Source organism: Neolamprologus brichardi, chromosome 18, assembly GCF_056152115.1.
Source record: "Neolamprologus brichardi isolate AB-2024 chromosome 18, ASM5615211v1, whole genome shotgun sequence".
Lineage (NCBI taxonomy): Eukaryota > Metazoa > Chordata > Actinopteri > Cichliformes > Cichlidae > Neolamprologus > Neolamprologus brichardi.
The window spans coordinates 29,435,616-29,453,050 of record NC_142121.1 but is presented as its reverse complement, the minus strand read 5'-3'; the positions used below and the strand labels follow the sequence as shown (position 1 = coordinate 29,453,050).

At 39.2% G+C, this 17,435-nt stretch overlaps 1 protein-coding gene across 1 annotated transcript in view; it reads left to right on the top strand.

Annotated features, from left to right (window-relative positions):
- The window catches only part of gpr158b (G protein-coupled receptor 158b), a 75,267-nt gene that overhangs the window by 23,633 nt on the left and 34,199 nt on the right, over positions 1–17,435 (top strand). The window contains exons 3-4 of the mRNA XM_006786954.2: positions 7,394–7,496; positions 16,253–16,464. Coding sequence (XP_006787017.2) covers positions 7,394–7,496; positions 16,253–16,464 — 315 coding nt within the window. The remainder of the gene's footprint in view (positions 1–7,393; positions 7,497–16,252; positions 16,465–17,435) is intronic.

Here is a 17,435-nt window from a genome sequence, read left to right as displayed (position 1 = left end):
CAGTAGATGAACTGTAGCTTGCTCTGCCTCAGTTTGCAGTTTTAATACGTGCTGGGCTCCCATTGCTGTTGTGTATGGAAAACCTGATAAAACAAAGGAAGGGGTTTGCATGCAAATGGCATATTTTGAGAAAGCACCCTAATACTGTTGAAGGATTTAGTCACTCAAGCAGCAACAACACAATTGCTGGGACATTTGAAGTTAGAAACCCCCAGACCATGAAAGATGATTCATCTACCCACGGGGATGTAGAGAAGTCAAACACCTTTAATGCTACGTGTGTGTGTGTGTGTGCGCGCACTTTCTTTGCACCATGTGTTTGCCACTAAATTTACTTTATTTGCATAGATATAGTGAATCAGCTTTGCCACTTTTAGAGAGAGAATGAGACACTATCCTCTATTGCAAACCTATTTTTAGCTCGAGCAGTATGGCACGAGGGGCGACAGCGCTGGCCAGTTGGTTGTTTGCTCCACCACGTTGGTCCAAACTGAAATGTCTCAGCAGCACCGGATGCATTGCCATGAACATTTTAACAGGCACTCATGATCCACACAGAATGAATCATTTCAGCATGACCATAAAAGGATTTGACAAACATAAATTGTGCAACTGAAATCACATTCATTTAGTCAACAATAGCACTGTTACGTCTTACAAAACAGTAACGCAAGTAAAATGTGTAATATGTATTACACTATGCTACGAATATTTTACTTGATACTTTGTGCATCTTGCTTGTTGAGCTGTAATACTGAAAATATTTGGAGCATAAACACTTAAAATCTTTAGATTGCTGAAATATCTGAAGATGATTTCTATCAAAATGAGATGTGTCTTTGGTGGGATGTGTTTAGTTTTATTTATTTATTGTCTACATCTGCATCTGTTGCCTTCATGTGTACAAACAGCCTTGTCTGCATTTCAGTTTTTGTCAGATCGTCTGCTTTTGCCTTGTGGAAATCAACATTATATTCTTGGACTACCTTTTGTTTGCTGCCTTCTTTGGACAGGAACTACCAGTTTATGACCACAAGGTGCGTTTATATTGTAAGGTGAAGACAAGAGCAACAATCAAATGACCACCTTTGAACAAGCACTTAGCAACATAAGGAAAAACTCGAACTTTAAACTTTTTAACAACTTTTAAGGAAAAAAAACGAAGAACCAGGCTCAGGGACTGGCAGCCATCTGCTGCGACTGGTTGGGGATGATGGTAAGACGACAGGACAAAAGAAACTCTGTACAAGAGAAATGGAAATTAATAACTGATGATAAGATGCAGAGTGGTGTATAAACACATAGTGAGTGAAAAAGGGGAGTGAACAAGAAACACAGCATCTTGGGAAACTCCCAGCAGTCAAGGCCTATTGCGGTGTTACAAAGGGAGGATTCAGGGTCCGGCTCTTCTACAGACGAGCAGCCTGAAAGCTGAAGGCTCTGCCTCTCATTCTACTTTTAAATATTTCAGGAACCACAAGTAAACCAGGATTCTGAGAGCGAAGGGCTCACTTGGAATGATATGGGATTAAGACATCTTTAAGATAAGATGGGGCCTGATTATATTTGTCCCTTTGAGTCCTGAATCTGCATTTGGATCCTGTAACCTTGAATTTCATGACATAAACAGACTGACAAATATACATGATAAACATGGAAACAGTGTCATGAATTACTGCACCATACTATGGTCTAAAACTGTCGAAGGATTCTGATGCCATGAACATTTCTTTTGCACTCATCTCTTTTCCTTCCCCATGCGTTTATATGCCACATTTTATTTTGTTAACTTTTGTCTCTGTTTGTTGTTTAGTTGTCTCTCTATGATCCTTTTCTCTCACTCACCAAGCAGATGGCTGGTTCCTGTTAAAAGAGAGTTCTTCTCACAAGCACCTGCTTGTAACGAATCATCAGATTCTCCACTGCAGGATCTTTACTTAACTATATGAAATGAGATGACTGTTGTTAACTAGCGTTATATATGTAAAAAAAAAAAAAGTAACATGTATATGATACAAGTTGTGATGAAATAAAAATAAAGATGGTAGAAAAGTTTGAGAGGGAAAAGAAAAAGGACTGAAAACACATAACATGCTACCACAACATTTGTACATGGCACAAATGTCCTTGGTTTCCATCACTAAACCCAAAATAACTTGTAAGTATACCCATCTGGCACAGTTCACATTTTGAAGCAGTACCTGCTACGTTCTATCAGTCACTCAGTCTGTAGCTCATAGGAGAAATGCCAGAAAGAGGTGAAGTCTCTGAGGTGTAAAGCTCACATACTGTTTTCCAAAAACAGAAAACATGGAAGCATCGTAACTCCCAGGTCTGTTTGTCTACACCGATGCACCGTGGAAGCAATGATTTACTGTACCTGTTTATTCTCTCAACCACTGAACTTCAGTTCAGACATTTATATCCTCTGCAGATCATCCCTGGTGCTTGCTGCTCCCCATTTGGGGCTATTTGTCAGCTTTATAAAAACTGATCAGTAGGTTAGTTGAGAAGAAAGCCTTGGCATGCAGTTACTACGCTTACTTTAGAAAAAAAAGTAAACAAAACATTATCCAAAAGGACATGTTGTTAAAGTAGAGTTCAGCTAAACTGCCACATTTTAATATTTTTATACTAGATTTATATAACCTTTAATCAGAAATACATTTCTCTGAAGCGTGGCTTTGTGCAAACGAATTACCAAATCGTCCGTTACCTTGATCAGGTTGAATGTTGAAGTAGCAAGGTTGCAAATCTAATGATGCATTTTGTAGTCAAAATTAGTTTGAAAAAATATAATTATTTTTGAATTGTTAAGCACGTATTAGAAAGCTCAAACCAGAGTATGGCTACATTCAGGGTGCAGTTAGCTTAGCTTAGCGTAGCTTAGCATAAATAGTAAAAGAGGGCTAAAAAGAGCTACTGTGTCCTTGTTTTTAAAAGATATACCTACAATCATCATTTAAAACAGATAATATCAAAGACACATTGTGTTTTATTTTACCTATAACTTGCACAGTTAACCAGTGATGTTAAAAAAGTGAACTTTAGATAGCTATGCTAGTTTTTTCTTCTCCTGGTTCCACTAAATAAAGTGAAAACAGGAACTCACAACCAAAAGACAAATAAGTATTGTTCTCAAAAACACACTTAAAGCAGGAGTTGAGTTTTGAATAATATGAATATAAAATGAATTTGTCAGTGGCTGATTCATGGGCTGTGAATACAATCTGACTGTTCTCCACAGCAGCAGTCCCACGGGGGGATGCTGTTTTTTACCAGGCATGCAACATAATACACTATTTATGAATGTTCATGTGAAATTTATTGCAGCTTTATTTTGTATAAGTATGTGCGTTCACATGAGTGTACAGTGTCCACACTGGTACCTGTGTGTATGTGTGTTGTTAAGTGTGTTTAAGCTCCAGAAGGTCTCTAAGCCCATGTTGCTCCCACAGTCATAAATGCAAGCTGGAATTATTCAGGCGCACTTAAATTCTGCAAACAACCCTTAATTCTTAATTTAGATATTAATTAGTTTCCCTGTTACTTGGAAAGGGCCTGTGATTTCCCCTGACACCGGGCATGTTTGTAACTGGGACGTCTGCTGCTTCGTGCCACAGAGAAACATGTAGGAGACTCAATAACACCAATGAAACAACTTTATTAACTGAGACCAAACGCAGCGGCCATGAGAAGAAACACATACAGTAGGAACAGTAAACTACTTTATTAGAGTGATAGTGGAGGATAGTGCCATCTGTGTTGACTCCTGGGACCCATTATATGATTCAGATTCTTTGATTTTTCGTTTCAGTGATGGATGAAAACTCAGTGAAGCGCTGAAACCCATGTGCAGTCTTCAGCATTATAAATTGTGCACCCTTTTCTCATGCTAGAACTGAGCCAGATCTTAAATATATTTTGCTATAAGTGCAAATATTTCGGAAGCTCTATATAGCTTTACTACAATGGGAAGCTAATGCTTATTTTGAAGCCAGAATTGCTAAAAGCGTTAATGTTTGAAGAATACTTTCAACACAATAAAAGTGCCTCTAATTTTGATTTCATATTAGGAAAGACCTGGAGCAATTCCCTCTCCAAGCAGAAATAAAATGAAATTGAACCTGCACATGCTCAGCAGGATTCTCTGTCTGTGTGCCTCTGCCGCAGGCTCATTTTACTATGGCAGAAGTTTTGAACAAAAAAGAAAGAAAGACAAACAAACTACACTGAGGTATAAAATCTAATTTTTGAATACACAGTATTTTTCTTCTGCTGTCGAAAGTTAAAGGTGACTGCAGCAAGTTAATCTTTAGGTTCTTGGTGAAAAATTAACTTGAGCAACTTATCCAAATATAGTCTGTTGCTAGGTAGCATACAAGATTTGATCTGGGATGGTAGATCTGCTGTGGTAACACAGGGCTGCAATTACCCCTGAGCCACATGGGCACAATGTAAGCACCTTGTACTCTACTAACATTTTAGAAAGAAGGCTGTGTTATCTCAAATGCATCCATTAAAATAAAGCAGCTGATCACCGAATACTTTATAGTATAAAATCTCTTTGAGTTGAAACAACTTTGATAGAAAGTCTAATACCTGTAGGTGATTGCATAAGACTCATCTGAACTCAAAAGCTTCTATAAAAACAAAATTTAAAAAAGCCCACAACTTGATGCCAGACATCTAAACTACAGTATATACATTAAGAGAAAACACATGATTACATGTTTACTTTAAAGCATGTTTTTATTCTAATATGTTATAATTGTCCCCTGGGGGTGTTTGTTACTTAGTGTAAATTCTTGTGTTTAATAAATCAAAAGACTGACTATGTAAATAATGGGGATGGGTCACATATATTTTTTGTGACAATGTTGTACGATGTCGTGTTGATACAGGGACACCAAATAACTTTTTATTAAATAAACTAAAACAGTCTGGGAATACATGAAGAAGAGGGCCGATTTCATGCATCGCCCTTTTTAGATAACATCGGCTTAACTGGTTGGTGATTGCACTGAATTTATTTCACATTCTGATTGCAACTTGTGGTGATTTAGTGGTTGCCCAGAGCTCGAGGATGTTGCATGCTCACAACCACTTTTGATCACAAGGCGATTGCACAGGTCGCCTAATGAGAGGCAACCAAAATAGTTACAATTTGACTTGCTTGTTGACAGCTTGCAAATAATTGCTGTCTAACTTATAAATGCAGATGACTGCCAACATTTTTCCTTCAGTCTGAATGAGTCTTTGTCACTGAACACAGCTGGCTGCCAGTTGTATTCTGGTTATATTCCTATACAACAGTAAGGTTCCCAAGTATAAATGTAATAATTAAATTTTCTGCCCATGTAGACGGCAACAGATACATGATTTTCGATTAGTTATCAAAGTTAAGTGCTTTATTATCAGAAAGAGATGGCATGTAATTACTAACTATCCCCCATTCACTTCTTCCGCTGGTCCAGTTCAGGTTGGCAGGGCAAGTGGAGCCTATCCCACCTGTTTTAGCGTAAAAGGTGGATACACCAATCCAAGCCTGTGATGGACAGGACAACCACCTACGGCCAATTTAGAATCACTAGTTAATTTAATGTGCATGTCTTTGGATTGTGGGAGGAAGCTCAAGTACCAGGAGAGAACCAATCCAGTCTTTAAGTGATGACGTGATGAAAAGTACTCAGCATTTAATAAGGCTGTTGTGTATTTAACATGTTTTAATGCATTGTATCTTGTTCTATTTAATCCAACAAGCCCCTAAAAACAGTCAGTGATCACTGTCGGCCTCTCTCAGGTTTTATTACCTCTATTCATTTTAAAGCTCAGTTTTTAAAACCTTAAGATGTAAGTACTGCTCAGCCCATGCAGCACTTTATTAATGACTAACCTCGTATTGTGGATGGATTATCTCAGTTGTTCTCCTGACTGAAGATCGGTCCGTTTACAGCAGGGGTGTCAAACTCAAATACACAGTGGGCCAAAATTCAAAACTGGAACAAGGTCGCGGGCTAACATTAATATATATTGAAAAAAAAATCTTCCTCCAGATTTAAGAATGAATCTTTTCTTATGGACTCAAACAAGTTTTGCTGAAAAACTGAATATGGAACAAGCAAAGCTTAATACTAAACAATATATATATTAGCTGTATAATACCAGTAGGCCAGCTCTAATAATAATTTGGTATGGCTTCACTGGCCAAATGTAATTAGGCTGCGGGCCAAATTTGGCCCGCGGGCCAGAGTTTGACACCTATGGTTTACAGCATCCTGCCACGCGATTGCATTTGTCCCTAACCATCGGGAACCCTCACATTAACTTTTATCGAGTGGAAAAAAGTTAGCGTTCATCCTCCAGTTTCACTGTGTTTATGTTATGCTAACATAGCTGTGTCGCTAGTGATCACGTAGCACATCGTTATATACCAGCTAGCCAAACTTCAGTTACCCTACAAACGACACTGCTGTTTATTTTCCTGTCTTCATTTATGTCAGAAGTGATAGCAGAGCTGTACGTCTTAATTTGTTTTGGAAATCCCACAGTCAGAACATACATACAGAACATACAACTTACAATATTATATATAGATGAAGCTAGCGAGCTAACTCCCTGCTAACTTCTAACACTGTTAAATTTCATAAATTTAGTTTTCATGGATGCCTGGATGTTAAACTTAATTGTTACACCTGGTAAAACAGCAACGCCAATCATTTTATTACAGATGAAAGAATTTAGACAGTTTTTAACTCTCAGTGATGCCGCAGTGATCGTGTGACTTAGGGACATCAGACTTAAAGGCCGGATGCAGGCACAGGAAGAACGTGCCAGCTCCACACAGAAAGGCCCCAGCTGGCACATTTGAACCCAGGACCTCCTTGCTTCACCACTGACTTGATAACTTTGCAGATTATTTTCCTAGAAGTTAATAAACAATCTTATTGTATAACTTTAGCTGGAACTAGTGAATTTGGATCTTTTATTGCTTAAAAGCGTTGCTGATGTTTGCTGATCAGATAATCTATTCTCTAACTAATCATTTCAGCTTCAGGGAAAAAATAGATTCATATTTGCATCTGTTTTTATTATTGCAGTGTGTGTGTTTTGTTCTGGTTCTGACATCGAAAATACCAGAGAGAATTTATGATTTTACGCCCACTTGCTTTTGGATTCAAGAAGCAAACAGAGCTGAGTCGGCTGAGCGATCATCTTCATCCTCCTCCATCCTATTGTTTCACGTTCACGTAATTTCCTCCACCAGCTCCTCGCTCTTAGTCATGCAACTCCTTCCTGTGATAATCCTGTTGATTACAACCAGAGGAAAGTGATTTTTCTTTTTTGTTCTGAACTAATCTCCACCTGTCTCTGTCTGTTCTTTTTCCTCCAGTGCACTCCCATTGTTGGCCATGGATTTGTGTTGGACAAGTACAAGTGCCAGTGCAGGAGAGGATTTTACCATCCGAGCCGAGTGGCGCTCAATGGCTTTAAAAGTAGGTTACAAAGCTCTCTGTAATAATAATAAAAAAAATGCATATTGCAGTGAGCTGTCAGATCAAAACTTTGAGTCTTGCAAAAGCAAGCTTCTGGGAATTATGGAAAAAAGAGGAAAACAACCACCTTCTTTGAGCTGACAGTCACACATTTTGTTTGAAATTCTTGTTACAGCTTTGAAGGGGTATCCTGGGCTTTGTGAGGTTATGAAACCTCAAGCTCCAGTCAAGGGAGTTTGACTGTTCTTATGTTGAAATGTCTACTACGTTTCTATTCTGAGCTCCAGTGGGAGCCACAGGTGGCATTTGAATCACAGACCTGTTGGATTGTTTGATGGCTACGTAGACGTAGAACACAAGGTGGAATAAATTAGAATAATTGTTTAGTTACATTTTATTTGACCATTTGCCAGACTGCGTACCCCTCCACGGTTACTGTTGCTATGCCTGTCAGGTTTTTTGTTCTCAAAGGGCGTACGGTGGCAGTGTCACAGTGTGGAGTAGAGAGGACCTAATGCAAGACTCTGCACACTGAGGCAAGCCTTTGTGGCCGATGAAAAGAGCCATATGAAACATGAACACGCAACCAAAACCAGAAACCAAGGTGCAAAAATAGGAGGAAACCTAACAGATGTCTTCACAAAGAACAAAACTTTATTAAGTTCAACTGCTCCTTCACAAATATTTAATCAACCGACCAGAGCAACTCAATGCATTTAGGCATGTAGACACAATCAAGACGAGCTGGTTAAAGTAGTATTTCACAAACTGCTGATCTACTGGAATTTTCCTGCGTAGTTGTCTCTAGGAACAGTACCTTAAATAACCACCTCTTACAACCAGCGTATGCAGAAGAGCATCTCTAAATGCACAGCACATTCAAACCTTGAAGCACATGCAGAAGAAGACCACACCAGATGCCACAAACAGGAATTCAAACAGGATCGCCAAAATTATTGTCTGGTTTCATGATTCTCAGTTACTGGTGCAACTTGGTTGGAATTTTGAGTAAACGACGTGAAACCAGTGATCCATTTTGCCCTGTATCTATCCATGGTTCAAGCTGCTGCTGGTGGTGTAATTGTGTGCAGGGATGTTTCTCAGCACGCTTTTGGCCCCTTAATAGCAACTGAGCATTATTTAAACACCACCTGAGCATTGTTGCTGACCACATAGATCCCTTTATGAACACAGTGTCCCCATCTGCACCAATCGCAAAGCTCAGATGATCTTAAACAGACTTTTTGAACAGGGCAGTGAGTTCACTGCACTCAAATGACAGATCTTAATCTAGTAGAGCACCTCTGGGATGTGGTGTCAATCTGACGTAAATCTGCAGCAACTGTGTGACGCTATCATGTCAATATGGACCCAGATCTTTGAGTGATGTTTTCAGCTCCTTGTTGAATCTGTGCCACAAAGAATTAGGAAAGTTCTGAAGTCAAAAGGGATCCAATCAGGTGCTAGCAGGTTTGACCTAATAAAGTGACAAGTGGGTATACACAGAGGTCTGATTAGGCAATAGACATAAAATGGGAAAGCCACAGGTGTGCATAATCACCACAGGTGAAAGTAATCAAGGCAATCAGACAGACAGGAAACATCTAACCTAGACAGGAGAAAAAAACCTTCATAGTAAAACAGCAAATAAGAGAACTAATACAGATGTAAATACTAACTCTTAATGAGACGTCAAACTAGGGAACAAACAGAAGGCATCAACACAGAAACAAGACAAGGCAGAAACAGAGAAGGGAAATCCAACGAAAACACAAATCAAACTTTAGACTCTAACAGCTAAACAGAAACCCAAGCTTGAGACAGAAACTCAAATTCAGAGCAAACCCTGGGGCCAGTTTGACAGTTTAGCTCCTCTGAAACAGCATCTTTGACCTCAGATGGCCATAAATGAAATAAGAAAGCTGTATAAGCATATTACAGGGAACATATTTATTTTGGTTTCTATTGATTCTGAGCTCAAAATAATCATATACTGAGCCTTAGTTTATCCTGTGTCTGAAACTATTTGTTTCAGCTCGCTTCAATCACGCTTTCTTTGAATCAGCTGCCCTTTTTAAAACAAAAGGTTTGAACAGCAGGAGGGGTGGGCTACTGTGTTGTGTGCCTGAGATGATCACTTTAAAGATATCCAATCTCACTGACATGATACAGAGCCAAGATTAGAGCGCTTAGAACAGTCTGAAGTCTGAGCTTCTGGCTCCGATCACATTATTTGGCATTTTGGTCATGTTTAATACGTGCATCCATCATTGTTACAGAATGACAGAAAATAAGGAAAAGCACGACTGTTTTATGTAGCTGAAAGCACATAGCTAACAGTTACCTGATAGCGATGCCAATATTTCTTCTTTTTTCGTGTGCTCTGTCCTTCATTTGTTCCAGGCAAACAATTACAATAATTATAATATAATATATAACAATAATATAATTTAATTTTTCAATTCCTATGCACCCTGTGTGGTTTGATTGCTTCTTGTTGAAAACATTCAACATTTAACAAACAAAAGATGCATTTAAAAGGATGTTTGCAAATAAGAGTTGAGATAGAATGAGAAAGGAGTTTTGTTAATGTAACACTGTCCAGCTCTGCTTTGGGTGGAATTTGTAATGTGCTAGGTTCAATAAACAGGAGGAGAGAGCTGCGATAATTCAATAAGCCCCAAAATCTGAGAAAAATTAAAAAAATTATGTAACACCTGATGAAGGCAAATGAGGACTCAAAAGCACAACTTATGAGCAAAAATCAGTCTTTACAAGTTTCACTGCACAAATTCCCAGTCCGAGCAATCAGACGTCAGAGTATGTTAGGAGCAGCCAAGCAAGGGTCAACCTAGAAAACCAGCAAATTTTAGGTTTTACAGAGAGAATGAGCAAAAGGCAGAGAATAAATCCCCTGCAACAATCTACAAAGGAAAACTGGCATAGAGGAAAAGTAAGATACGGAGCAAATACTAAAAGGTGAAAACAAGGTCCAGGTAACACAGTTCAGGGAACAACATATTGTAGGTAAAACACACAAAGGCAGGAAGACTGAAAAACAAGAGAGACGAGTTTCTCAAAGTAAAAGACGAAGCAAGTGAATAAAAACACAGAAAAAGGGGGAAAGAAAGGGGAAGATTTGATAGATGAATTATTTTATTTTATTCTAATGCAATCACAAAGATTAACACACATACATATTAGGACTGTAACAATGTGGATGCAATAAGAACAAAAATAAGGAGCACCAAAAATGTCATCATAAAGATCAACTCGTAATGGAAGCATTACACAGCGAAAGACAGCAAGAAGCACTAATTAGCCAGGTAACTTTCCAGCCGCAGAGCACATAAACACACTGTTTCATTTACTTCATTCCTTTTAAGTCTAGTGTCTGGTTTTCCAACTAATCAGGACACAGGACACAACCTTCTGCACTCCTTGCACACTAAAGTATATCTCCTAACAGAACACTATGCACATTTCTGAGATATATGAGGAAATCTTAAGCTTTATGGGGCGTTTGCTACGCTGCATATGGACAACTGATGTTCAGGAGAGCAGTTTAGAGAACAGTAAGCTGTTATTGCCTGTCCTACAGCTCTGGCAATCGATCTTATTTTCCCAATATTCCTTATTTTTCATTCAGGTGCGAGAAACAAGAAAAGAAAAACTAAATTTGCACAACCTCTTGGCCTTGGATCATTTCTCTGCTGATGTTCTGCTTTTCAAACTTGCACTTTTCAACTATATCGTTAACTTTAGCCCCCCCCCCCGATCGTGCTTTGGGTTTGAATGTCGGTTTTCTTGACTGAAAGCGCTGCAGTGTCCTCGGACAGAAAGCCTGGCCCCGATGAGCAATATAATCATTCAACTGCGGTGGTTCTCATCCCCGACTCCAACAATGCAGCACCCCAGGGGGGTTGATATGCTAAGCTGGAGCTTTATTATAATGCAGTGTGATGAAGGATGTAGTCAAAACGCTCAGTCTGTGAAGAAACTCATCTTCCAAACCCCATGCAGATCACCTCTTTAAAAATCGCTGTGGCTCAGATTGCATTGCAGTTGCAACCCTGATTTCCACTCGTGGAACATCAGTCTTAGTCTTCGTGCAGCTACACACAAAGAGACCCAAAGCAAGATATTTGAGCATACAATTTATGCACTACAAATGCAAATGCCTAAAGCGTGCAGTGAGCTTTGCAGCAGCCTCAATGAACTGAAGAAGCTGTGCAAGTACAGTTTTGCAAAATTAATAAATAAATAAATAAAATTACAAAAAACAAACAACATTAGGGAGAAAAACCAACAGTTGTGAAGAATGTACAAACTGAAAAGCACTTTTTACTTGCAGTAGTTTAAGTGGTTTGGAAGGACCGCCTGTGCTCAAACTGAGAGCCGTGGTATCACTGTGAACATCTGGCCCCTGTGACAGATGTGTGAAAAATGAACCAAGCTTTCTTCTGTCTGCCTTCAAGCCACTGTGAGAATGATTCGATCTTCAAATCAAACAAAAGACAATGCAAACACAAATTTATGATACAAAAATTTTAGATAACACACACACACTAGTGCTGCCACAAACGATTATTTTGATAGTCGACTACACCGATTATTTTTGCAATTAGTCGACTAATCAGATCATGCACCCATTGGACGTAAAACCTACAGCATATTGCACCAGCATGCATCTGCTCTTATATAACTATCATTAGCTTACAGCTTGAAGTGTTTAAGATATGTGCTAACTGATTGCAGATTGTCTCGGTGGAGTTTAATAAAATTAGCCGTCTGCTCTTTGCTCCTAAAATATAACAGGACACTGGAGTAAATTCTCTACCATCACACTTGTGTTTAATCAGTTTTCTGTTTGACGTTTATTCAGCTGCGTAAAAACTCTAACTATATAAGTTATACAAGTGACTTGTATATCATGTTTAACCTGAGTAGCGAAAGATCGCGGGAGGTTTGAAAACGATGTGCCGGGAGTTCGCTGTTCTCGCCAGCTCCAGTGAGCCTTGACCTCTTGGTCAGCTATCGAGCTGGCGGGGTAACAGACGTCTCTGAAAACATCAGAGCACTTTTGTAAATATGTGATGTCTTGATAAACCGAGCAGCTATTTGAAGTTTACACAGCTCTATTCTCGCCTTAAAATATCTTAAAAGTTTATTTTGTGACCCAGAAAGAGTAATATTAAAACTAAGTAGCTGCCGCAATTGTTGGAAACTGGAATTGGCTGAGCCGCGCTCTGAATTCTGGGATAGATTGGGCCACGAAGGATACACCCGACCCATCCTTTAAATCTGGGGAAAAGGAGGACACATTTGTCGGCCGCATTTGGAGGAGCCTTCAAATTTGGACAGCCTTCGTCGCGTCGCTGTAACGTAATCAGCCTACAAATGCTGCCTCCGAATTTGGACACAGCTACTATACCAGAGATTGCTTCTTCTTCTTCAGCATTTAACGGCAGCTGGCATCCTTGTAGATGCATTGCTGCCATCTTCTGTTTCAGTCCATTATTACACTCTTAAATTCTGCTACTTATTCCTGCGTCTTTCAGGATCTTACACAGCTTCAAACAACGCGTTTGACTATTAAATTAGTCGTTGATGATTTTGATAGTCGCTGTGATCGTGACTAGTCGTCTAATCATGGCAGCCGTAACACACACGCAAACACAGATGTAGATGATGCTAATTCCCGTTGTTACTCAGGAATGAATGTAAGAACAGCTTAGATTGGAGGGTTCAAGGGAAAAGACTGAGACTGAGCTGTGCGGAGGAAAGATGCCCGGTGTGTCGGGAAAATGATGCTGCTGGGAGAGAGGAAATAGGATGTGGTGAAGGAGGACATGCACACAAAATGTGGTGTGGCAGAGAAGGATGCATGGGACGGAAGGAGATGGAAACACATGATCTATTTGGCTAACCTCTAACTTGAGCATCTGAAAGAAGAAAAAATAGTTCACCATAATCTGAGTAATAGCTTGCATTAAGTACCCACTTTAAAACCTTTGCATTTGTTCTACTTATGTATTATTTTTAATTGGATTTTTCAAAACTAATTTGTACTTAACATTTTGTCCATTATTACAATTGAGGCAGAATGGGTATTACAGAAATGGAACAAAGACTGCACTTGTGCCAGCACAAGGTAATATGCTGTTTCTCTGTATAGCCCCTGGGATACAGAGGAGAGAGGCTGGTGGCTGTATTGTATTAATTTCAGCATTCATCTGATTTTGGTTATTAGGGCTTTGTTGAAGCATCTAACTACATACTTTATCTTTGAGCTGTTTATATTCTCATCTTTCTAACAAAGCAGTAATAAAGTAATGTGAATACTTTAGACTAAATTGGTTGTGCATGTGATCCTCAGGTTGAGATGTCACAGTTGTGCCATTTGGTTCAGTATGTAGACCAGAATAATGTGTACGGTGTGAGCCACAGCTGGGCCAGAAGTTATTTGCTATTTGTTTAAACCAACACCGCCAAAAATCCTCAACGTGCTCTGGTTGTCAAATGTAAACCTGCCACACACACCTTATAACACTCGGAGAAATTCAGTCTTTACAGCAAGTCGGTCGAGGACATTTTTCTTCAGTAATGGAGTAAGCTCAGTAGTTTGACAACAACAACTCAACAAATGTGCTGTGGGCTAAAACAAGGTCCTGTTTGACTCAGCTTGACTCATGCGCCACAGTTGGTGCTTATTTATTGACATCTGGCATTTGAAAGTAGATGGAAATTGACAAGCTGAGGTTAGGGACTGTCAAAAGTACACGCAGCATGGGCCTCCGGAGTGTTTTTTAGACATCTTCTCATCTTTTTTAAAATATTAAAACATTTTTCCTATCTGGACTTAGTCTCTTTGTAAACACAATACTCGATTTAAACACTTTTAGACATTTCTTGCTTGTTTTTTTAACACTATTGATTTCCACCCAGACCTTTATTAACAGTCACACTCTATTGAACTGAGATCTGGTGACTGTGGAGGCCATTTGAGTACAATGAACTGATTGTCATGTTCAAGAAACCAGTTTGAGGTCATTGAGCCATGGTGCGCTATTCTGCTGGAAGCAGCCATCAGAACATGGGTATACCGTGTTCATAAAGGGCTGGACATGGTCAGTAACAATTGTCAGGTAGGTGCTGGTATTCAAATAACACAAAGTATGCAAAGAAATAAATCCCCCGCACCATTACTACACCAACGCCAGCCTGAAATACTGAGAAAGGGCAGAATGGATCCGTTCTTTACTCTGATCCTTCCATCTGAATGCTGCAGCAGAATTGGGGATTTCTCAGACCAGGCAATGTTTTTCCAGTCTTTAATTGTCCAGCTTTGGTGAACCTCAGTTTCCTGTTCTCAGCTGACAGCACGTGTGGTCTTCTGCTGCTTTAGCCCATCTGCTTCAAGGTTCCAAGTGTTGTGCAGTGATGCTCTTCTGCATATCTTGGTGGCTCTGTAAACTCTAGAGATTGTTATATGGGAAAATCCCAGTAAATCAGCAGCTTCTGTGATCCTCAGTCCAGCCCTACAACCACATTCAAAGTCATTTAAATCATCTTTCTTCCCCATTCTGCTTCAGTTTGATGTAGCTCATTTTGACCACATCTGCAGGCATAAATTGTTGTTGAGTTTTTGCCATGTGAGTGGCTGATTAGGTATCTGCATTAATGGCCAGTTGAACAAATGTACATAATAGAGCGTATCTATGTATGAGGAGTTTAAAGGGCAGACATTGATGAGACAGTCTGTGCCAGTTGCAGCATGAATCACGCTCACATTCATTATGAATTTGCATAAGGACGCAAACACAGAAAATAACATCCTGTCTTTGTGAACACTTATTATGCGTATCTAAACATATATTAGCTGAAATTCAGCTTCTCTGTGATTCACAGCAAAAATACAGAGTCTCAGATCACAGTCACCACCATGCATTCTTTTCTCAGCCGAATGAAACCACTTCAGTGGCTACTTAAATTCACTTCTTGCTTAAAATTTTTTTTAACCACTATCAAAGAAATTTCAGCACATTCTCTAACAATCACGCTCTGCTGAAGCATTGTGCAACTGCGCGGCATTCGCATACCGTATGAGCTCTGGGACCTACGGAGGAATTACATGCTTATCAAACATCATTTGCTCGAGGAGCTGCATGTCTGTGGATTTCAGCTACAGATTGACTGCAAATCCCACTGCAGCTGACATATCCTGGAATTAAGAATTATATTTCTTGCATCATCTGTCGTGTCTTTACACGTAATTGATTAAATTCAGGTTTCAAAGGAACCAGTTCATGCTAAAAATGAACGTTCTCAAAGGGAAAAACATAAAAGAAATCATGGATAGAATTGATAAACCCCTTCCAAATCCATGTGTGTCACATGCTGATATTACTACAATTAGGCAAACAAGACTGAGGAAGAGAGCAGTGACACAATATTGTATCTTCCTTGCCTTCATTATCCATCATTTGCTTAATTACAGGCTGCATTCTTGTAATTATCTCCCCAAGGCTTTTTGATTCATTGGCTTGATGCTTTCTTTGCCTTGAAATTGATTAACTGAGCATTTAATAAGGAGTCAGCCTGTGACAGCTAAATGCAAATTAATTGCAGTGCTAATCAGACCTGTGTCCCGAGATGTGATTAGATTTTAATTTGCAAAGGCTTTCTTTCTTTGAACTTGAACAACATAAGATAAGTGATAATGAAACAAATCTAAAGTGTGTTCACATCTTCAGGTAAGGAGCAGGGCTCTCACAGAGACGAATCCTCCGACGTGTCCAGCAAGTGCCTGCCGTGCCGCGAGGGCTGTCCCTACTGCCGGGATGACACGCCCTGCCTGGTGCAGGAGGACGGTGCTCTGAGGCTCTCTGTGGCCTCCTTCCAGGGTCTCTGCATGATGCTGGACTTGGCCAGTATGGTGGTGGTCTACCACTTTAGGAGAAACAAGGTAAGGAGAATGCAAATTATCGGTTGCATGCTTTTCTAATGTGGATAGGGACATGCTTAACAGCTTATTCTACTACTTAGTTTAGACTTTGGAGGGAGTTAGGGAGTCATGTGTGGTGATGTCAGTAGAGCTTACGCCGGCCTGCACTCAGAATCTCAATTTTTTTCAGTGCAAAGTTTAGAGAGAATTTGAAATAGTCAAAAACCTAGAAGCACTCTGAGAGAGGAAACCTCCACCAAGGCAGCTCTGTGGGCAGGATTTACATTTGAGGGAATCATTTTGTGTTTTGTATACATTCATTTTGCTTTCTTTGTTCTTTTTAAATGTACTTTAAGACGTTTGTAGTGCAGTAAAAACAAGTGCAAAGGCTTTGTTGAAACCCATTTTAATATATACTTGACATAATTGGCAGATTTTAAGTGTAAAAGTGAGGTCAGAGGTCAAATAAGACATGCTATTTGGATGCAAACTAAAAAAAGTGATATTTAGAATCCCCATATACCAGAATCATTTCCTAAATGCTGAAATTACAAAGAAAGGCAGCAAAATTTCAAGCAACAATTTAAAGATAAGATACATTTTATGAAGGTTTGAGCTTATTTGATCTTAAAAAAGAGGTTAAAGTAACAGAATCCACATATATATTCCCTATAATCCTATGTGTTGTCAATAAAAACAACGGCAGTAATACACATAGTTTTTACTTTTTTTAAAAATAGCTCCATAAATCACTTTGACCTATAGATCAGTCTATTGACCTTGAAGGAGAGGTCAGAGGTCACATGTGACATGCTATGTTACTCTATAAGGTACTTTCTTTATGTTAACAAGACACACCACACTTATAAGAATCATAATGTGGAAGCTATACAATTTTTGTCAGCTTTTGAAAATAAGGCACATTTTCATGACCTGACTCTACACCCGTATAAGTTTCATCAGAATTCATTCAAAAACTTTCAAGCTGTAGT